Source organism: Lissotriton helveticus, chromosome 3_1 (genome assembly GCF_964261635.1).
Source record: "Lissotriton helveticus chromosome 3_1, aLisHel1.1, whole genome shotgun sequence".
NCBI lineage: Eukaryota > Metazoa > Chordata > Amphibia > Caudata > Salamandridae > Lissotriton > Lissotriton helveticus.
In genome coordinates this window covers 1565502891-1565527275 of record NC_136061.1, presented here as the reverse complement: position 1 = coordinate 1565527275, position 24385 = coordinate 1565502891, and the positions used below count along the sequence as shown (strand labels likewise).

At 41.6% G+C, this 24385-nt stretch overlaps 1 protein-coding gene across 1 annotated transcript in view; it reads right to left on the bottom strand.

The window, feature by feature from the left end:
• Nucleotides 1-24385, bottom strand: part of SORL1 (sortilin related receptor 1) — an 852839-nt gene that overhangs the window by 638752 nt on the left and 189702 nt on the right. The window contains exons 7-11 of the mRNA XM_078682321.1: nucleotides 23475-23573; nucleotides 21557-21726; nucleotides 8077-8269; nucleotides 7690-7807; nucleotides 4154-4227 (exon numbers count right to left, since the gene is read on the bottom strand). Of these exons, the coding sequence (XP_078538447.1) occupies nucleotides 4154-4227; nucleotides 7690-7807; nucleotides 8077-8269; nucleotides 21557-21726; nucleotides 23475-23573 (654 nt within the window). The remainder of the gene's footprint in view (nucleotides 1-4153; nucleotides 4228-7689; nucleotides 7808-8076; nucleotides 8270-21556; nucleotides 21727-23474; nucleotides 23574-24385) is intronic.

Genomic DNA, 24385 nt, shown 5'->3' with positions numbered 1-24385 from the left:
AAATGTGCTCATCTGTAATCACAATTCACCAGCACTGGTAGCTAACCTGGAGTTTCAAGGTTGAATCATTCCCTGTCACAGCAACAGCTATAGGTGGTCAATCCTGAAGTGGCAGAGGACGCACCCTTCATATTTTATGGTGAGTCTATGCGAGTATCTTTTATGCTCTTGCTGTGCAAGAATTTTATCCATTTTAGAACGGTCATACAGCATGTAACACAGTACAATAGATGTGGTGTTCGTATATCTGAGGGCAGAAACCGAACGTAAGGTGCCTCTCCTGTATCCTCTCATGTGCGAGAGTTAACAAACCTAAAACATTAGCATTTTGGATCATTCTTGGTATGTGCTGGCAACTTTGGGTTGCGATGTCCTGGAATTGGCGTGTGCTCGAAGGTGGACCTCTTGAGTTGGAACTGCCACATCCCAAGTATGCAGAGGACTTCATGCATTAAGGATGCTTCACTGCAGAATCCACCCATGTGAAGAGATGAGCCACATGATTTCTTTTTTCTCAACCTGTGCTTAGGGTTTATTTAATTTCATCTTTCTTTCCCCCCAAAATTCAAGCATGCTAACCTATGAAAGACCTGTTGACCGAGAACATAAATTAGCTAGCCTTAAAAATCTCCAAAGGTGGTACTTTTTAAAGCAATTCATTAGATTAAATATTTCCTATCAGGCTAGATGTTTCCCTGCCGGGTGATCAGGAATAACTAAGGCATCGGAATATATAAATGAAAGAGTCCAATGTTGGAGCAACCATTCTTGTCAGGGTATTGGATAATCTAGCAGAGGAAATACCTTGACATGATCACCCTATCGGACGAGTTAGCAGCAATTAACCCCTACCTCCTCACAAAACCTTGCCTGTCAGAGCACATATGTTGACTGGTGCCTCAGAACAAATCAGGTACCTATTTATGTTTTTATCTATGCAAAGAATAATCGGTTAATCTGAGCATATTTATCTGCAAGTCAGTCATTCCTGGGACTCAACTAAGGACCTCAACGTTTACTGATTCCTTTTCAATTTTCACATTATTCCACCACAAGTTCTCAAAACAGTGAATTATTTCAATGATACGCATATCTACTTTAATAAACCTTTGGCAAGACCAGCTGAACACTTTCTCTAACATCCTCAAATACTTGGTTCAATAAATGTGAAGTGACATAAAACATAATTGCCCAAAGGCGGACATTCTCATCCTAAACTCACAAACAAGAGTGGAAGTTCAAACGTTATATGACCCTACCCATCTGGGATCTATATTGAAATAAAACGTCATTATATAAAGTCTCAAAACACTAATCTAGGAGATAAACATGTAGAACAGCTGCACACATCTAGCGCCAAACTGCTGAGCTTATGAAAGAATTAACCAAAACTACTAATTTACTAAGAACTCTAGTGGCTGCTGGTGTAATTGAGAATCCAGTTCAAAATCTGACGCTCAATAAACTCGGACTTAAAGCATTTATGCAAAAGCAATACTACGTAACAAAGTATCACCAGCACCTGCTCGGTGTTTCGACAATCGACAAAGAAGCCCTCTATCTTTCTCTCGTTTGCTACAAAATAATTTCACACTCTGGCTTCCTATAAAATATTCCTCATCAGCACAGATCCATCTAGAGATAACTTTATTACCACTGTGTATTATGAAAAATGTAAAACTGTTTTATAGGAAAATATTATTCTACTATAGATTGATGAAACAACCTACCATCTGGGGTGAACTATCGCGATTCAAAGGTTTAAAGCAGCAGACACTGTCTTTCAGTTCAGAAACTACCCAGGGAATAGTCTTTTGTTAAGCTAGGCGTTTGTGGTATAAACTGCGACAAATTTCTAGTACACAAACTGAAAAAAAGCTTAACCTTTTTAGTGTGGGTGTCGATCAATGGCCAACGGCGGCACTACCTCCCCAGTATGTGCGATGGCAAGTGGACAACATTGCCAAAGGGCTATAAAGGACACTCTGGTACTTTGTAGTAGAAGGATTCCTATTAATGATTTTTTTAGGTATAAACGCTACACCACTTGTGTGGCTGGGCCTAGTGCCGGGGACAAGAATGGATCAAATCAGGGTCAATGGTAGTCCTCGCAGGGCACTCCCATTTAGCTTGGTTTGATAATTTCCATTAGCAGGCATGAATCCCAACTACACAAGGACACCTACCACTAGAGAAGGTCGATTCAGTGTCTCATATTGAAATAATTGAACCACACAGGGTACTGCGGCACAGACACAGGGTGGAGAGAGGTATCCTCCACAGTAGTGCATCAATACGTTCTTTGTGATTGGTGGCCTTATAGTGAGCACATTGTCAGTAATCCCCTGTTTGAGGCGGTTGATACATGAACTATACCAACGTGAGGTACTTCAATCTACCTAAAGTCCTGAGGAGGCCCACAAATTGAGTGAGGCCGAAATACGTCAGACAACATCATTTGAAAGAGTCATATGTATACATTTTAGAAAGCAAAACGTTTATACGGACGTAAACATAATGGACTGGTTTGCCAACTAGTTGGGGAAATAAGGCTATCAGGCGCTTGTGACACAATACACAACTGTTGTGGTATAATATGTTGGTGAGGTGCTATAAGAGAAGAGATGAGACGTCATCCCTATATCACTAACACAGAGGTAAGTAAATCGACAACAAGTCTCTTAGCAGGCGCAATCTTATATATACATAAATAGGAGTCATCCCATCATCTTTTTAGTCTTCAATCTTTTCGTTAATTGAGAACGGATGCTTCTGCCAGCCAAAACGTGTTTCGCCAGTGGGTGTGTTACAATATGGAGTGATGATGGAGATATTAGTTGATTACATTTAGAACATTGCTTTTTTTACCATGTGAGAATCGATTAGGACATACAATGTATGTAAACTTGAATATATTTGCAAAACACAATAATGTAAAATTAGCCCTTAATTTAATTTTTCAGCCTCGAGGAAATCTTAGGGTGACACACCTACTGACGAAACAAAGACTTTTTGCTGATCACTTTAATATTTGTCCCCAAAAACTCCAACTTTATCTATATTTTGGCTAATTTCCCCCTCTTACAATGCCCATTATGGCGGGCTGAAAAAGGGTGCAAACTTGGCCTGGTTGGCTTATGTGAAACAAAAAAGTTATGAAAGTCTAAGCGTGAAGTACCCCATATAGCCAGAAAAGGGCTTAGCACTAGGGTGAAAAATTCTCAGCAGTTAAGGCGTTAATTTAAAAATAGAACAAAATGCTGAAAACCAAGATCTCTTTGTTGCAAGTTAGACTCCCTCCTGTGCCTTGTCAGGTGGAAGGTAGACCAGCAGGCTCATTACATTTTTATGTTAGAATTTTCTGTACAAGGCAGAAGAAAAAGAAATGTAGAATCAGACTCTAAACTGGTTCTATTGCTTGAACATTTCAGTATGCAGGAAGACACATTTTCTGTATTTGCTACTTGTAATCTACTAGCATGACACCAGCTAGACAGCTTTTCCTCCCTCTACTGCAGCCCCCTGACTTATTGCTTTTTGATCAGTCTGCAGACTTTTCCTCTGTGTCCAAATTTAGAACTGTTCTTGTCCATTAACTCACCTTCCCAGCATCAAATGCCTAATGGTATGGACAGACATAGACCAGGGTACACAGACTGATTGTAGTTCAAGTCCTACACTGCCAGGTTCACAAAAAGCTGACAGTGGTGAGGACTCCTATTCTACATCAGGATGCCACTGGCAGCTTCATTTTGTTAGCTTCTCCAAAAAAGATGTTCATAACCAGTGGTGTAGCGGAAATCATGTTTTATGCTCCTAGTGGAGACACATCAAAAAGAACCCTACATTTGTGGAAGCCTTGCTAGTTAGCAGCAACGGAAGGCAAAAAGACTGAGAAACAAAAAAATAATGTTGGTGTGTCCAAGAATATACAGTCGGTACGGTGTGTCTGTCATCCGGCGTGAATCATTACATACTTATTTAAAGTTTTGATTTCTTCCCAAAGAAAGTACATGATTCCAACTACCAAGTAAGCTAAAAAAAAACACTAGTTTCGCACTAAATACATTTCACAAGAGCACTCTTTTAAAAATGGTAGTCTTTAATTTCAAAAGTAATATTTTAATCAAAAGTGAAAATTCAAATTGTTTACCTCTCTCCAATGAGCCCCAGCACTACTGGAAATATACACATTTGGCTTACTGGCCATGTTCTTCCCAATGGTACCTAAAGAGAAAACATTTTTCACATATGTCTGGTCTACAAGAAACACTGGTTATACACATTTCAGAACACATAATTACTAAAACATAGGGTTGGAGTATTTAATGCAATGTTTATGTGAGTTTTAAAACCTATTGAGGAAAGGAGCATAATGCTTAAAAAGGATGTTAATAGCAGATTCCCTCGTGAACATCTGTCCTTTAAATAAATAATTGTCACAGAAGCAACTTGGGGGGGAAATGACAACATCTAGGAAGACATTCCTCGTTCAACACAACCAAACGAAGATTCAAATCCTAAATCTTCTAGAACAAGTACTCTAATTGGAAAAGTCTTGATTGGCAAAATGGAAATAGGTAGAGCTAGACCATGAAATTTCATTACATGAAACAAGTCCAGCACAGAGAAAAATTGTGAACCAACAATCGGGCTGAACGGTAATAAGACAGCAGAGAGCCCATTTATATAGTTAAGATAAGTAAGAAGGACATGGATAAGTATCTACAGTGGTCTTGTTTATTGGGGACAGCAGTGCAGAGAGGTTTCTTGCCTGAATGAAACAGAGAACAATTTAACATTTCTTTCTTGTTTCAAAGATATGAGGGTGTTTAGAGGTTCTAATACAATCTACAACACTCTGAATGGAAAAATAATCCACAGAAAGAGACGCTTGAGAGTGTTGTTGTAAAACATTAAATGAGGATTCATATTTCAATGGAATCTACTTAAAGCGAGTGTCTCCCCTGATAAGTGAGGTTTTGGACACAGTAGTAGTGGCACACATGAGTGAAAAGGAAAATATAAAACATGACCAAAGAAAGAGAGAAAAGAACACACACTGAGCAGATGAAGCTAACCTAAAAAGTAGGTAAAAAACCACAGAAAAGGAAATTGATGAGAATTGATATAGTCTCAAACCCGAAATTAAAGTTAGGAAGCGTCAAAAGAGAAACTAATGTCAGGAGGAAGCCTAATTTCAAAACATGAGGAGAAATTAGTGAACAAAATGCCCAAGCTGGCAACGAGTGAAATGAATCTGTGAGTTCTCTAGATACTAATCTTTAGTGTAGCAAAGCACCCCTGAGAGAAGACACTAAGGCTGGCTAGTTGAAATTGGTATCTGGCTTCAGAGGAAGAGTGGGTCTAAGGAAGGCTGATCAAAAACCGAGGTAGAGGAGAACAAAGATTAGTCCCTCGTTTGAAAAACCCTGTTTTGAGCAGGGTGCCAGCACAGCTGGGGACAAATGCACAGGATGTTACTGTTGCCATGAGAGGAGGCAAAGTATAAACATATGAACTGAGTAAGGTGTGCAGGGTCGTGATGGTGAGAAAAGTTATGTACATGATAGTGCTGAGGCAACAGGATATCTGCGGTTTTGAAGCTAATGGAATATATAGGTAGTCTAAATATGGCAAGGACGGTCGCTGTCTGGGATCGAACATCTCTCATTTTGCTTAGGTTTCCTGACCTTTTTTTGTCACGCTTCTCCTACAACAAATGCTCAATTCTTGTTGTATACCGCCCTGCTAACTTAGAGATTTCCCAATTTAAACTACCAGCTTGTAGTTTTCTGGTATCATTATCCGCTTCTTCCCTACTTACTCCATTAATATAAAGTTCTACCTCATAATATGCAAAACAGAGTCAAAACATTACCATGTACCAAGACACTGTTTTGTCCTCCACCCCTACCCCCCTTTTAAGAGATTGTCTCTCACTCTTCCAATTAAAGGCGTTGAGTTTTCTCCTTAATACTATCATATCCCATCCTCAATATAATCTTCTTGTGCATCATGAGTTCTTTAGCATCATTAAGGGATTACACTGTACCTTTTCATGTAAAGACAACCGCCCATGGAGGGGATTCTTGACCTCCTTTACTATAACAGGCACCAGAGTACCAACAGCTCATGGTAACTCATGCAACACTAAGCCTCAAAGGTGTTGTACATTAAAGCCTGCAGATACCGCTCTATATTTTAGAGAAGGGGGTGGAGTGCACTGCTGCTTCGCTTTTGATACAGGGGACCAATTTTGCAGCACTGCAAAGAGAGAGAGAGAGAAGGAGAGGGAAGGAGGGAGAGAGAGAGAGAGAGAGAGAGAGAGAGAGAGAGAGAGAGAGAGAGAGAGAGAGAGAGAGAGAGAGGGGGAGAGGGGGAGAGGGAGGGAGAGGGAGGGAGAGAGAGGAAATAGCGGAGAGAGAGAAAGTGGAGAGAGAGTGCGGATAGAGGGAGAGAGAGCGGAGAGAGAGAGAGTGGCGAGAGAGAGTGGAGAGAGAGAAAGAGAGCGGAGAGAGAGAGCGGAGAGAGAGAGAAAGTGGAGAGAGAGAGAGTGGAGAGAGAGAGAGTGGAGAGAGAGAGTGAGTGAGTGAGTGGAGAGAGAGAGAGAGAGAGAGAGAGAGAGAGAGAGAGCCTGGCTGATTAATAGATTGGGATACTGACTGAGAGACTGACTGACAGAGAGAGAGAGAGAGTGACTGACTGAGAAAGAGATGCTACACAAACAAATAATGGTAGGAATGCTGAATACATCATACATGCACCCCCAGTCAAGAGACATGGGTTAAATCCATTGTTCTTTTGCTCACCATGCCAAACCAGTTTAGACCCAGCCATATGCAAATCAGTCTTGACCCTGTGCCTCATGGGAACAGTCCAGACCGAACTGCCAAGCCAGGTCCTCCCTAAGTGAGAAAGACTGACAGAGAGAGAGAGACTGAGCAAGAGAGAGACTGACCGAGAGAGAGAGACACTGACTGACTTAGAAAGAGAGACTGAGTGACTGCGAAAGAGAGTCTGAGAGAGACTGACTAAGACTGGCTGAGGGAGAGACTGACAGAGACAGAGAGAGAGACTGACATAGAGAGAGAGACTGACAGAGAGAGAGAGACTGGCTGACAGAGATTGCCTGAGAGAGAGACTGACTGACTGAGAGACTGACTGAGAGGGAGACTGACAGAGAGAGAGAGAGGGACTGACTGACAGAGAGGGAGACTGACTGACAGAGATAGAGACTGTGATGTAATTGGGGTCAAAGTGTATATGTAGCTATGCCATGCCTCTTAAGATTGCTATTGTCTGCTAATAAAAATGTATTATCAAAATGTGCTCTTAGAGGTTACATCTGTTTTTCAAATACAGCATTGTCACATTGTCTAATGTTTTAAAACAGTTTGAATTTTTTTTCACTCTAGCCCCACCCCCACTGACCCCACCCCTACCGCTGCGGCCCTCGACCACAAACCACACTGTAATTTAGGCCCCAACAGAATGTTTGTGAGTACCCATGGTCTAGATTATACAGAAAGTCTAAAACAATTGAGAATGTAACGTAATCTATAGCTCCTCCACTGACTACACGAAAATAAAAATAAAGTAATCCTTCAGTGACTACAGAACAATAAAATAAAGCAGCAGCATGAAGTGTTAGCAACCCCAAGTTCCTTTCAAAGGTTTGAAGCTTACCAGTGGCAATGATAATCCCCGGGGCGGACTCTTTGGAAAGGATGGGCATCCTGTGCATCTGTACATTAAGAAGTTGACTTAACCTCTGGGCAAGGTGGAGAGAGCACCCTTTGGAGCGCTGCAATAAAAAAAGAAAAGTATCGGTGCTTACAGATCCCTGCTTCTTTACCAATAATCTCCTGGAGCAGTCAAAAAACATGTACTGTTTTAACCATCACTGACTAAGACTGGCTGAGGGAGAGACTGACAGAGACAGAGAGAGAGACTGACATAGAGAGAGAGACAGAGAGAGAGAGACTGGCTGACAGAGATTGCCTGATATCACTGGTCGCCTTAAGAGAGTGCAAAAGAGAGTTCAACAAACATAAGAATTTGAAATAGTTGTACCTCACAGTTCGTTTTTTCTCCATATTCATTGTAGGTCGGAGCAGGGATCAACTCCCAGGTTCCTCCTTTGTCAAAGGTGATAACTGATCTCATGTTTTCTTCAGTAAAGGACCCATTAATCAGAGTGGCAATGTACACTCCCCTCACGCCTTCCACTCGATGAATGTCGGCGAATGGCTCATTGGCAAAATACCTGAAAGAAGGTTGTGGATTCCATTTAAAGATCTCGGCATTGATGAAAATAATAAAAGTCTTCACTGAAAAGGGTAAACACAATCTAAGCAACGGAAGAGAAAATGACTGACAAATATATTCGGAGAACTCATGAGATGCTGGAGTATGCAATTAGTAAGTAGTAGTTTGCAGGATCTTGCGGTCAACAGTAATAATAAAACGTCTAGTACAATGCTCTTCTGCACAAGCCCACTGCACGCCACATCTTTGAACGGTTGACATGTTGCAAACCGCCATATTTGAACATGCACAAACTGGAGCCCAGCTGCCCATACACTTTTTAGAATTTGGTATTAACTCTGTGCACCCGGTAATAAACTTTTCTCATGTAAATTTATTTTTTAATATAAATGGAGTAAACAAAAATTGCAAGAGGAATTCACTGAAACCTACCTCTATCTATAGTTTATTAATCATCAGGCTGCAGTTCTGACAAAGCATAATGGAAGTGGAGAAGCAAAAGACCAGTGGGTGAGACTGCAAAAAGCAGAGTTTTCACCTATTTGAACAAGCAATAGCAATGCTAATAGAGCTGGCTTACTAATGAAAGTGCCCCTTTCGTCACTGATGCTCTCAGGGGTGAGGGGAGGCGGAGTTTGCCTGGCTTCAAGATGGCTGCAGACTGAGTAAGCTCCTGCGACCGATAAATTAATACGGCAGGAATTTACGGCATCCAGTGCTAAATAAGGGGCAACAGTTGGACAATCAGATAGAGCAGACGGTCTGTCAAAGCACGCTGCCTTCGTGGCGATTGACGATCCACCCTGAGCTGATCTACGGGGAGTGCGCTGCCAGTGAAGACGTGGCCTACCTCTCTGTGTGAGGAATGGGGCTTGAGCATGAGGGACCGCTGGACTCTGCCCTAGTGTGCTCGCCAGGTGCCCTCAGCTGCCACCGCTCGCTGCCGTGCCTGGAGAAGTGCCCCCTAGTGACCTGCAGCGCGGGCTAGTTTGGTCCGTTGGCTGCACAGTCTGACTCGTTGGGCGCGGCACGCGTCTAGGGCACAGGGACCGCCAGATTCTAAACGCAGAGCCCACCACTAATATGCTTCAACCCCCGGGAAGATTAATTCCAGAAGGTGAGTGCCCACAGATCAGGGCGTCAGCTGCCCGCCCGGCTAACTGTGTGCGTGGCTGGGAGTCCCACGTAGCAGCTGCACTCAGACGCCTTACTAGACTGGAGATCGTAGAGCAGTTCGGCCCAGGTGAGGAAGTACCAGGGATGTAGTGTTTAGGGGCGCCCTTGCCAGGGCCGGTCAGTGCCCGATAAAGATAAGCTGAGAACGCGTGGAGGTGCATGTAGAGTCTGTGGTAATTCCACAGCTCACTCAGCTGCATTAAATTCAACGCTACATAATAAGTAACACAGCACCAACAGAAGGATACGCTAGAGACACAGTAGAAGTGCTCTAAACACGCACTTTGCAAACCCTTTGGCACCTTGGACGGCTTACAGTGTGCGCAACCTGCAACACGATGGGTAAACCTGATAAACTCCAACCTAAGCTGCAATTCGAGCAACGTAAATCCACTAGGACCAGCAAGGACGATGTAGAGGCACAATCGGCAGAGCAGGGAGCCCAGAGCATCGATTTAGGGGGGTTTGAGGGCAATACTCACCACTATGCAGCAAAGGCTCACTACTATAGATAGCAAAATTGAAACCCTCATGTCGGAGCAAATGGACAAGAAAGCAGAAAGAATGGTCATGGTTGAAAAAAGAATATCACAGGCTGAAGATTTGCAAGTGGAGACTACAGGCGCGCAGAAGTGGGTGGAGGCACTAATGGCGCTCTGCAGAACAAGGCAGAGGACCTAGAGGCGTGGTCAAGACGTAATAATTTGCACATAGTAGGGCTGCTTGAATCCACAACAACTGGGAACATGGTGAAATTTGTGGAACAGCTTCTGATAACCTTGCTGGGCTGTGACACCTTCTCGACGGTGTTCATAGTTGAGCGAGTACACCGTTCGTTAGGTCCCCAGACATCTCGAGATGTCTTCTACCCTTCATACGCGACTGCACTCATCTGCCGCGCACATTTTCAGACCATTCTCCTGTTAAGCTATATCTGGCCCTCAAGGGCATGCAACCCAGGTTCCTTGCCTGGCAATTTCCCCAATACTCGCTTTGGAACTAGCGCAAGCAATAGATGAATATTTTCAAAACAACATGGGGAGTGTGGAGCGTATGACTACCATCTGGGAGGCATTCAAGGTTTAAATTCACGGTATGACTATTTCAAAACATGCTGGGGTACTTTGATCCATAAGCGGCTGAATGTTAAAATTTCAAAAAGAGCTGGCTACACTGGAACGAGACACACAGAACACCTGAGCCTGAGAAATTAGCAAAGATCTGTGGAAAAATTGACGAATATAATGAGTTTGCACAATCCTAGATATTTCACTTGGGGAAATATGCCACTGCTAGGGAGGACGGTGAAGGGAGAGACCAGCGCTACACTAGCCATGCTGACCAGACCTGTTAGGGGAGCTGATGAAGTGCTGCCATTACAAGATGATAGCGGCACGCGGGTGTGGGGAGCCCCGCAAATTGTTAAACAGTTCTGAGCGTACTATGCAGAACTTTACACCTCAGGGACCCTAAAGCAAATAAATGCACCAAGGATTATTTAGCGCATATTGCCATGAAATGGTTAACTGATTCCCATAGAGAACATCTATTGGCCCCCTCCGCCCCACGGAAATTATAACAGCATTAAAAGAAATACAAAGTAATAAAGCGCCAGGATCGGATGGCTTGACAGTGGCCTTTAATAAGGCATATCAAGATAGACTATTCCCCCATCTGGTCAATCATTTTGAAGAAATAGCTAGAGATGGAATTATGCCCCCGATAATGCGCAAAGCTATTCTGATTACACTTTTGAAACCTGGCAAGGCACCCACACAGTGCTCCTCATACAGACCACTGTCGCTACTCAATACTGCCACTAAAATCTTTGCAAAAATTCTAGGGAATAGGCTTTCCCTACAGCTTCCGGGATTGGTGGGTCCTGAGCAATCTGGATTTTAACCCCAGTTGTTCCCTAACAAGTAACTTGCGCACTCCTGTTTGCACAATTACCAGTATAGACCCTGATGTCCGCGCTGCAGCCGTCTTTCTTGATACAGAAAAAGCATTCAACTCAGTCGAGTGGAGCTTTCTATTAGCAGTATTAAGGCATGTAAGAGTCGGAGAGATATTTATAAAATTAGTGGAAGTACTATATGCAAACCCAGTTGCACGAGTGCGAGTTAATGGTATTTTATCCACCCCAATTGCAATCACAAGGGGCAGAAGACAGGGTTCCCCACTTTGTCCCTTGCTATATGCACTAGTAGCCAAACCTTTGGCATGTGCTATGCGAGAATATCATGCACACCGTGGCATTCGATTTCCATAAAATAAGCCACTAATATCAGCCTATGCAGATGACACCATATTATATATGAGGAATCCTGACCATAACTTAATTCCAATACTACAAGAAGTCGAAAGGTTTTGCACTCACTCAGGATGGCGCATACATTGGAATAAGTTGCGTATATTTTCTCTCACAGCTTCCACTACTCAGGTTCAGATGGATTACCGCTTCACACGGACCACGGAATTGGTCCGATATCTCGCTGTCCAGGTACACGCAGACCTGGTGGTCAGGGAAAATTATGGAAAGGAGGTGCAAAGTCTCACAGACACCATAGAGAAATGGATTAAGCTTCGAGTAATTGTTGGGGCGCATTGCACTCATGAAAAATAGGAGTGCCACGTTTTTTAATCTTTTTTCTTAACATACCAATCATACTACCCAAGTCACTATTTTGCACCCTTCATGCTCTTCTCAGCAGGCTAGCCAGGGCGGGCAAGCAATCTACGGTGCAACGGACAACGCTAGTACAACCCTAATCTGAAGGTGGGCTTAATGCTCCAGACCTCGAAACATACTATATCGCTGCACAACAAATACATGCATATTCCTGGATACATGGCCCACCCAATTTGCCACATTTTAACCTGGAAAGAGAGGAAGTGAGCCCAGCTACTCTTCCACAATACTTGCCCTCCAAACCACAGAGCCGATACCATAGTTTTGAATCCGTCAGGATCACCAGATATTAATTACATAAGTCCGCAGATACACAGAAGATCACATGTCTCTGGACCCCTAGACTACCTGTGAAGTGGTGCGACTGGTTCCCCTGAAAGACAACAAGGCAGTAATACAGACAGTGCACATGCTAAACAGAAACAACAAGGGGGATCTGTTCACAAACAGGGAGGTCCATATCTGGGTGCAGATTCAGACACTGGTACCCGAGTCATCGCCACTTACTAGATACCATTATTAACGAGCGAGGAAGTCACTGCGCGCTAAACTCTGAAAAAGTATGACATAACCTATGGAGTTTGCCTCATTGACATACTTACTGCAGACCCAGCCCCCACGGCGTGTTATTTCAATATTATATGCACTCGCAAGACCGGTTTGTCATCCTGACCAGACAAAATCTTGCAAGGAATGGCAGGTAGAGGTGAGCATTGCAATATAGGAGCGAAAGTGGTCATAGAATTCTGCTCGGTCACAAAGTTAATCTCGCAAATTGGTAGACACGGTTTAATCCATTTCAAATACCTCCACGGAGTCTATTACACTCCGACGCAACTACACAGGTATGGTTTGAGGGAGGATGACACTTGTATGAGATGTGAGGCAGGGGGCGCCAAATTTACTCACTTGGCTTGGGACTGTCCCGGGGTTCACGCGTTTTGGGAGGCTGTAATCAGGGCACTATAGGACATATCTGAAACACCCCTAACTATCACACCCTTTGTTGCCCTCTTAGTAGTGCCCGGGACAACCCGCAGCTTGGTTGCGCTTGGCATAATGCTCGCGAAAAGAAGAGTGGCCATGCGCTGGATGAAGGGAGCTTTACCTACATTAGCAGAGTGGTTTACTGACCTGCCATACTGCAATATGCAATCCAAGAACTAAAATGCCCTCTGGACACCAACTTGCATACCGGTGACATCTGAGAACCATATCGGGTATACCTCAGAGGCAGGGCCACAGAGGAAACAGAGAGGGAAGAAAGCTTAGACAAAGGAGAGGGATGAACGCATAATGTGTTGTTTCTCACACTTCTTCTCTAGCTTTGAAAAGGTAACAAAGAGTACTTGGATATACAATATAAGTGTGAAATGTGTTTATGCCAGATGATTCGTGCTAAACTGGTCTAATTCAAAGAGAACAATTTAAGTTACGTGTATGTGTACCCCACTGTAATATGTCTATAACGTCTTGCTCAATGGCTCTGGAAATGTATTTAGGTTTGTTCTCTTGTTATATTCTAGATATTCTTCTCAGGAAATATGCATCATGTTACTACAAAGTGGCTACTGTAATGAATACAAATAGAAAAATTGAAAATAAAGTATAAAAAAATCATACATGCTCTTGGTCAGTCACCTTTGCATTCATGCCCACATTCATCCATCCACTAATTCATTATTTTATTTACGCACTTACACAACCACAATAATACACACACACAAATTCAACATAAGAAAGATATATTAAGACTTAAAGTAAGAAATAGGAAATATGCTCCCAAATACATGGTGGGTATATGCTTGCAACAACATATAAACTTAAACACAGAATTACAGGGCTCTATTGTAATGGTACTGGACACAGTATATTATTGTTTTAAAATTCCCTGCATCGCTGCCATGTTCAGAACCAAAGAAGTGTTGGCGTAGTGGAATGTTAAAACACTATGGACAATGCCATTCCATGATGGTCGCTTGATTTAGAGGCTGTGCCAGATGTGGCGCGCTGTAGGGAAATGGGCGGCAGCTAAGCAACCTGCTGGCAATGTCAGGGGAGCTGTGGTATGCTCTAAAAAGTGTAATAAAAACAGAAAGGATGAAGTGGAAGGGGACCTATACAAAGGAGAAAATAGAAAACGAAAGGACTAGTACTAGCACTGAAGCATACTCATTTTCAGCAAGATGTGCACACGTGAACAAAAAAATGCAATCACTCAGAAAGCGAGAGCCTGTGGATGAAGTGGGATGACCTACTGACCAATGTTTTGTGCTGTCACTGAAGTGAGTAGTGTATAGTTGTACTTAAACACCCCAATGGAAATAGAGAGCTGGCCCAAAGTCCCTCTGTACAAGTAGATTTATACGTATTTACATACAAATGTATGGTTTGATCATTCTTTTAAATTACATGATTCTGGAGGATAACTTTGCCTGTCCGGCCCTAAGAAGAGATATTAGCAAAACTTATTATAATGCAAATCTTCTACCCTTATGATTTGTCAAATTGAGGAGTCCACACTAAAATATTTGCCTGAATATATCATTTGTAAGGTTGCATGTAACAAAATACCAGCCTGCAGGCTTCAAACATGATAAAAACAATCCAACCTAAAATTCCTATTGGATTTTACATATACATTGCATAATAAATAAATCCAGCCTACTGTTTTGTCATGACTTTTATAATAAGCAGATCCAACATATGACAACTGACATAACCTTTCCCCAATTAATCAATCATGTCTATACCCTTTATTAGAGGCTTTCTTACCATAACTAATTCAGACCTACTTTATTGAGCATAGGCTTTCCTATAAGGCAATCATCAGGTGTACTGTAAACAACAAAAAAATTGAAAATATGTACAAAATTTCAGTCACAACAATATAAAATCCCTCATATGAAGGCCTAATAAGGATTATCATAAAGTCAATTCTTCTGTACCCATGGTTTGTTCAAGTGGGTTACCAATCCAAGCCTATTATGGTAATTTGTGATTCCATGTAACAAAATACCTGACTATAGGCTTTAGAAAACTGTAATAACAATCCATGCTTAAAAGCTGGTTGCCTCTAAAACATGCCTTTTACAGTAAGGCATGCCTACAGTTTTTAGGATAGTTTTTCATTATAAACAAATCATGCATTCAGAGCAGGTCCAGGCTCTAGCCAGAGTTAGCTTGGCACATGACATAAGTATTGTGGCCAAGGCTGCATGTGGTATAGAGACAAGATAGGTGTCTAACAAAACAGAAGCAGCCGTAAGGGTAGGCAGCTGGATCGGTTTCATTTTTTAAAACCTTCTGAATATCGAGCCAAAAGACCTTAAGGTTAGGACAGGAAAACAACATGTGTCCCAGATCAGCTGCATCAGCAAAGCATTTAGGGCATTTTGTGCGATCACTGTAGGAATTATTAGCGGACCATTTAGAGATTACTTCGGGGGTGTAATATAGCATGCAGGTTGTTCTGAATTGTTGAAGCCTTAGGCTCGATGAACGTACTCGTTTATTAATATTTGTCAAGGAGCACTCTATCTGTTTGGGTGTGATATTTGAGTCCAACAGTCTGCTCCATTTATCAGCCAATTTTACACAATCGTTTGATTTAAAATCGATTAGGAGTCTGTAGGCTTCGCTTATTACTGACTTATTTTTTAAGGAATATAAACTGGTCCAGATATCACAGTCAAAAACCTCCAAAATTTGCTTTTTGTTAATTAGATAATCATGTAGCTGTAGATGTTTATACCTCATGTTTTCAGATAAGTCGTATAGCAATTTCAGGGTGTTAAAGTCTAAGAATCCTTGTGTGCCGTATAGATCCCCTAAAACAGTAATTCCTGACCTGGACCAGCAGTGTGCGATGTTGTCGTGAAAGATACTTGGAAGGCCCGGATTGCCCCACAGCGGCAACTTTGAGTGAAAAAAACTAGTTTTGCAAAAGGTTAGTATATTCCCCCAAGTCTTTGTGATATCTCTTGCGGTCTTAAATCTAACCCTTTTGTAGTAATTGGGGTCATTTGTTCTAAACAAAAACATATTTGAATCGGATTTTAACATAAAAGAGTGGAAGAATAATGCCCCTCCTGCGTTAAGTAAAGAGCGAAGGCGAATAACAAAAGCGGACCAAAAATACAGTTTAAATTCAGGGAAATTAAGCCCTCCCTCGTTTATATTATTTTTCATGAGATTCAGAGACCTTCTCGCTTTTTTATAGCCCCAGATAAAGCTGCTAAGTACTCCATCGAGTTTCTGAAAAAACTGATTGTTTAGCGCCAGTGGGATAGATCGAAATAGATACACATATTTAGGCAATACCTTCATTTTGAATAAGTTTATTCTGCCTATTATGTTCAAGGGTAGTCTATGCCATTTTTTTACTGATAAAATAGTGAGTTTAGTTAGTTCGTTATAATTTATATTGTTAATTTCTTGTAATTTAGCCGTTATTTTGACCCCTAGGTAAGTAGCGATTTTGCAGATCTCAGGTACTATCACCGCTGGGGTATAATTAGCTATGACTTGCGTCTTTTGTAAATTAAGTTTATAGCCAGACACTTTCCTGAATTTTCCGGCCTCTAGGGCAATTCCCTTTAGTGCCTCCACAATATCTTCTGAATAGACCGCGATATCGTCGGCGTATGCTGTTATTTTCAGTTCCTGTGAGCCTGATCTAAAGGGTACAATCTGGGTTTGGGACTGGAGGGCTAACAAAAAAGGTTCTAATGAAAGGGCAAATAAAAGGGGTGATAAGGGACATCCCTGACGAGTGCCACGTTGGATTAGAAAGTCTGGAGAGGTCAGCCCCCCATAGCTAGTGCAGGCCGTTGGATTATCATAAAGTGCCTGTATGCTCTGCAGAAATTGTCCCCCAAACCCCATTTTGGACAGTGTGCACCAGAGAAAGTCCCACCCCACTCGGTCGAAAGCCTTCTCCGCGTCTAAAAGAATCATACCGAGTGGGGTGGATTCAGTCTCTGCTACATCAAATACCGTGATAGCCATATTAACGTGTATTGTGGTATCTCTCCCCGTTATAAACCCATGTTGCTGTGGGTTAATAATCTGGGGCATAATAGGGGCTAATCTTAATGCTATAATTTTTGCAAAAATGTTTGCGTCCGTATTTATCAAAGAAATAGGGCGATATGACCCTCTTTCTTCTTTCAACTTGTCTTTTTTCAGGAAGAATATTATTTTCGCCCTATTCCAAGATTTGGGGGGTTTTCCATTTAAACCTACAGATTGAATAACTTTCAGCAAAATATGTTCTAGCTCATCTGAGCATGATTTATATATCTCAAGAGGTATTGTATCTTCCCCTGCCGCTTTTCCGACAGGTAATAGAGCCATGGCTTGATGTAATTCTGTCATAGTTATATTGTCAGATAATCGCTCCAACTCTGAATCACCTAGAGTCTGGGATTGGTGGGCACTGGTAAATGAGATCCACTCAATGGAACTAGCTTTAGCAAAGATTAGGGGAACTCGCTCATTAAGTAAACATGAAAAAAACTGGGGAATTTTTGTGGAACAACGATGCTTCATTTTTTATTTTTATTTTTTATTTATTTATTATTGAGCATAGACAAATATTATGCTTTTATTATGCTTTAATGAATTGACATTTACTGCTCTTAGTATAACATATCTCGTATGACTATTGAAAGAAACTTTCACAACTCCCTTTTCTTTTTTACTAATAGAAAAATTTGTATTAGGGAATTAATTTCTTTGTATCTTTCTCCCTTTTTTTTTTTTTTTAATCTCATGTCCTATTTGCTTTACTGATCTTTACATTTATGCTCGTCAATATATGTAGTAACGATTTAATGTACTCTTTGCCTTGTCTGCTTGTAAGCAATAAAAAGTTTAAAAAAAGAAATAAATAAACAAATCATGCATATGGAATCTGACAAAACGTTTCACAATGAGCCAATAAGGTGCAAAGGCTTTAGGCCCATATGTTTTGCCATTGACCTGACACCATAACCAACACAGGCTTACTGAAGTGGTCAGAATATGGCTAAACTCATGCATAAAGAAATACAATTACAAATATGTACACAACTACTGTTGGCATAACAATATGTCACCACTCTCAAATGCACTTAACAGGAATATCACACCGAGAATTCAAAGGGTTTGTCAGAGTGGGTGACAAACACTGAAACCCTTGCCTACCACAGTAATGTGCGAGACTTTATGTAGCAAAATATCCCTCTATAGCCTGCAACACAGTGTGATCATAATCCACTGTTGAAGACCTATTGGCTTTAACAAATTATTTTCACACGGTTTACTGTCATAATGTTTCATAATAAACATATCAGACCTATGGCATATATATACATTTTCCCAGTGAATCTATCAGGTCTATAATTGTATCATTGGTATGTTACCATAACCAACTCAGGACTACTATATGGAGTGTAACCTTTTCCAAAAGGCAACCATTAAAAAATCGAACATATGCACAAATTAACAAATGTCCACGCAATAACTCTTGGCAAAGCAAACTACTAACTATCCTAAGAGCCCAACAAGTACTTTCACATGCAAATCTTCTATCCCCATTGTTTGTCAGAGGAAGTAACAAACATCAAAACGCTTGCCTATTATGATAATCTGTGAGATTCCCTATAACACAATACTTCTCTCCAGGCTTTATTATGAGTAAAACCAATACACTCTTACGTACCTAATGACTCTAACATATGTGACTTTCCATAATATGTCAGGCTTACTGCTTTTATTGTAACTTTTCATAATAATCAGATGAGGCAGATAACCCTGAGCAGTGGCTTGCCTTATTAACAAACTAAGTCAAGCTTTGAGCATAAGCTTTCCCACAAGCCAAAAAGTGCAATACACGCACTCTTTTTCAATTAAAGAACATAACTTCAGCTCAATCAAACATTGTGCTCAACAAAACATGTTAATAAAATGTATTGAGCGCACAAACACCCAGGGGTGTCTCGGCGCTAGGACTGCGGTTAGCCCAGGAAGGAACATCTAGTTCTGAAATAGCCATGGTTTAGCCCTTAATATGTGGCCGAACCAAAGCCCCTCCCTCAGTAGTACTTCTGAAGGCTCTTTTTCTGTTCATATAAAGTCTCAAAGACACTAGTTTTAATATCCACACTCTAGAACTGTATTTTAGGATTGGGAATTACATAATCCAATAATACACCTTGCTTATGTTTTTATTGAAAATGTCAATAACTAATGTTTTGTTGCAGATTACTTTTAGTATACATCATATGTTGACAGCAGAACTAACTTGCTAACATTTGTTAGTATAATGAAACTGAAACAATTGAACCTGCAGTGGAAGTTGGATCTCCAGGTAGATGAAAATAGTGCTGAAATAATATAGCGCTGTAAAAGATGTTGCCAGTTGCAGCAAACTCGATAGTAAAATCGGTGAAAATAATCTCGATTTAGAAAAAATCTCGATTTAGAAAAGTCCTGATCCGGGAAAGTAGGAGCCACGAAGGATGGGTTTATCGTGGATATTACACTTCAGACTTCGAAGTGTTAATTACAGGTATAACTTCAATTAGCTGCTCCTAGATTCCTGTTATAAGCAGTAAGATGGCTGGAGGACAAATACCCACTAGAAGTGCATAAATAGAAATTTAGAAGTGCATGTACTGACTGTTTAGAGTAGTTGCTTGCTCCAGAGAAGTGCTGGTACTGTACCATTATATGTATTTTAGTAGTGCTGAGAGGTGCAAGGGCTCTCCCCTTCAAATGAAAGAAGTGCAGGTACTCAATGCCGGCCCATATAGAGCACCACCGACAAGGATAGCACGAGGCTGTTTTATTGAGCGGCTAACGAGCCACTCGCAGGGTTCGCCCATAACTGCTCAAGCATGACACGACTGCTCATGATCAGGGACATCTTAATGATTTTGGGGGCCTTGGACCAAAGGTATTTTGGGGGCCCTGGAACAAAGGTATTTTGGGGCCCCTGTTTGGAACAGCTTTGAGTTCGTGATCCAATTTCAGCTTTTCCATGTTGTCTTTGGCTAGGCCACTGACAGTTTACAGGAACACTATTCTAAATCTTAAATGTGTTTCCATCTAACAATCAGGGGTAATTAAGTGTGTTTTCAATATTTTAATATGGCAGCAGCGCACTCATATTGTTGCAAATAATCCCTGTGAGCCACTGCCATTTCTGTGAGGTCCTGTTTCGAACTTCAAGGAGTTTGTTTTGTGGATGTGGCATGGCGTCGGAATACATAAAGACAACATTTCTCTAAATAATAATGGCTGTAAAAGAGTCCCTCACCTCACCCCTATTAAAAAAAAAAAAACGAAAAGAAAGTGGTATTTAAACAATCTATGTTTTAGAATCATTTAGGGACATCAGGGCAATACTGTGTGGAGAACAGACCTGGCACTATCAGGATCCCCATTTAAAAGGCTGGGGCCCTGGGCCAGAGCCCATTTTGCCCATCCCTTAAAACGTCTCAGCTCATGACAGCAGAAAGAATCGCTCGTTCCTTCTCTCTCTAACACCTATGGTCAGTAAAGAATATGCAGGATGTCTATATGGGCGGGTTGACCAACACTGGGCATTTGCGATGAGGAAATGATGATGCAGAATCTTTCTTTCTTACGTCTTTTGTTTTTCACCCTATCACCGCAACAATTTCCCCGCCCCTATCCTCTCTACTGTAATCCTTGGTTGATTTAGGGAACAACAGTTTTTTAGAGGAATAAGACCTGATGAGTAACACCGATTTGTACGAGATATTGATGTGTGGGTTAATAATAACCAAGTATCACAGGGCAATGCCCTTTTCCTATTGTAACTATGTGAAATATCAATAAAGTAATGAGCTCAAAACAATTACAGGCTGAAAAGAAATAGAGTACTATACCCAGCATTTTAAACAGATCATCGATCTACAGTATCTCAATAGTTATTGAGGAGAAAACGCCACTGCTTCTGTGCAGAGTACACATTAAACGGGAGCTATCTTCTTTTATGATGAGGCAAAGAAAGCAAACACATCATAGAAATAAATAATATCCCTTAATTCAAAGCATCAACAGAGATTTCCCAAAGAACAATAAAAACAAAGACTCTTTGGCAATGAACACCCAAGTTAGGTTATATTTATCCTAGGACACTCGATATTTTGAATAATAATCCTTTAGCCACAACTATATCGACTCTGTCCGTAAAAGCGAAAAAGAGTTTAGTGATGGGCTTCGGTTTTATGAAATACTTTGTCTGAGAAGGAAATAATAGCATGAGCTGTCAGCTGAATATAACCACTAAAAGAAATTCCACAGTATGAGAATGCTAGCATTTACAAAGGAATAGTTTGTTTGAAGTCACTTAAGCGACGAAGCACACTTCGAAGGAGTTGTGTTGTACACACTCACTCTTACCTGACCAGCGTGTCGCTGCCTACTCCGACAGGACTAAAATAGAGCACATTCTCCAAGGAGAGCGAAAACTTCAGTCCTTCGACTTCTGAGATGTAAAGGTGCGTCCGGTTGTCACTTTGTGTAACATATGCGAACACCTGGTCTTCTGAGGCATCAGCTATATAATATTCCTAACAGAAAAAAAGGTTGTTAGCGCCCATTGATCTTTCAGCATAACACAAAAATATAAGAAATCTATGTGGTTAGTTAGGTATGCCAAAAAATGTTATTAGAAAAACAAATGCATCATATGGGAGAAGGTGAACAGGATCACACCAAAAACTATTTAAATCACACATCTCAATAATTATTTTCAGCCTCCCACCCTCCTACAGATTTAAACTACACAGTATCTTCAGTTCCATAATCAGCATTCACCTCTACACAGCTTTTTTTGTAATCTCTAAATAGAAGTATCTTATCCCTGCATGGTCTTCAATATTACATCATTTCAAACTTCTCACGGAAATGCCCGTCAACTGTTCCTCGGCGATCTGCTCACATTTATCTGTCTTTCAACCCACCCCTATCGAACAAACCCTAGTAGGCTTCTGTTCTTCAGGCTTTGCAATTTATGCATCCACCTACACATTATCACCTCATGTTCATCTTTTCCTAATCATATAGGACCCTTACTCAATATTTTAATTTTCCTCACCTTCACTGAGGCCAATCAGTTTGCAACTGTGTCTTACATCTGCGCCACACACACACCCTTACCCGCTCTATCACCCTTTCACAATTCCTCCCATTCTCTACTGCCAATCCGTCTCTATCACAACCGCCTCCACATCCTCTACTCCTCCAAGTCGCCATCACCTTACTCTACTTTCCTCAAACCTCTCACTTGCTAGGTCACGGACATACAAAAACTGATTAATAACTCCAGTAATCAACTCCAGCAATCAACTCCAGCGCACAAGAACGAAATGGGGAAGGGGCGGCATAGTGCTAGATGATAAGGACTGGAGAATGGCAGTGGCCTCTCTACGGTAAGTGGCCATCTCAGCTAGGCTAGGCTACGGCTCGTCCAGCTCAAAATTTTACATAGAGTGTACGTAACAGGGCCATGTCTGGTGAAAATGGGGAGAGCAGGGGACGGAGACTGCAGGAGACACTGTGGACATGAGGGAACCTTCATGCACATATTGTGGGAATGTGAACATATTCAAAGATATTGGCGCAAAATACACAAAGTCCTCAGTGAGGTACTCACACTTACTATTCGCCCAGAAGCGGAGAAATGTCTCCTGAATGTGTCCACAGACCTCAACAACAAACACTTCATATGGGTTACACTGGGTATTATGGTAGCTAAGTGGAACATCGCACAGCCATGGGGGGCCGCTCACCCGCCAAAAATAGAGGCCTGGAAAATGGACATGGATTGGTGCATGTTCAGGGAAAAGACTGTCTACGTAGCTCGAGAATGCCCCCAAAAATGGTTCTCCATCTGGAATGACTGGAATGTGTATCGAGATAATGTCTGTACCCCCCCCAAACGTTCCCACACATGATGACCCCCCCGTCGCCGTGAATAATGTAACAACTTACAAGTAATGACTCATGCACAGATCAGAATGTTATTAGAATGTAATAAAGACTTATATGCACCATGATGTACCTGATGTTGTTGATTCTCAATGTTTAAGAAAGAGAATCAACAAAAAAAAACTCTCACTTGTGAACTACCCTCCCTGACTAATGCACTGCTTCTCTGTCCTCCTAGAAAATGTACATTCTCATACTATCTGCGTAGTAAGATCTGGATTGCACAAGAACAAGTATCTAGGCCTATTCAAAACAATCATAAAAATCACCATAACTCGTTGCGTACATATATTTGCAAATGAAGAGAAAATGTAAGGATACTACATACCGTGATTGGATGTCTTGTTACAAATTGTGCAGATTTCATTGGACTGCGGTTGAAGGAAACCCACAGTTGAACAGACTTTTGGTGGCTGCCCAAGAGATGCTGTGGAAAGACAACAAAAAATTTTAGTACTGCACGTTAAATTACACAACATCTGAAAAAGGAGTGCTTAAGATGATGCTTTAATGCACTGCTCTGAAACACTAGTCAGGGTTGTAAAATGGGCAGAGTTGATTAAGCAGAAGTGACAGCTAGAAATCAATGAAGCAATCAAATAAATAAAATGGAGGCACTTTGTAAAAATAAAAACATCAACCAAGGTGGCAGAGCAAAATGACAATGAGGGGCAGGTTTATCATGAGAAACCAATGATAGTCACTAGCATAATGGTCAAAATTAGGTTGGTTCCTTAAAGACTTATCACCAGACTATGCCCCAGATGAGTGGGTATTCACTCTGTACCATACAACCAGGCCCGGATTGGGACAAAAAATAGGGTCGGCACGAAAATAAAAGTGGCCTCTACTAGCAAAAGTACGGGAGACTGCAGGTATTTGTGTTTGCTGTAGGCAATGCATGTAGTAATGCAAACACAAGGAGATGATGGACGAAGCGCTGAAACTTTTCAGACACTCACGCCCAGCAAATCAGTCTTGACCCTGGATCTGATGGGAACAGTCCAGACCGAACTGCCAAGCCAGGTCTTCCCTGGACCGGAACCAAGCATCCTGGGACTGATTTCAGGGTAACACCCCTCTTCAGCCAGGCTAGCTTGAATCCAGTGGCAAAGTGAGCAAGGGACCCATGACTGGGCATACCCTGCCAACTTAGGGCGAACAAAGCAAACACAGGAAGATGATGAATGGAGCGCTGAAACTTTTCAGACACTCACCCCCACTCAAAGATCTGGGTTG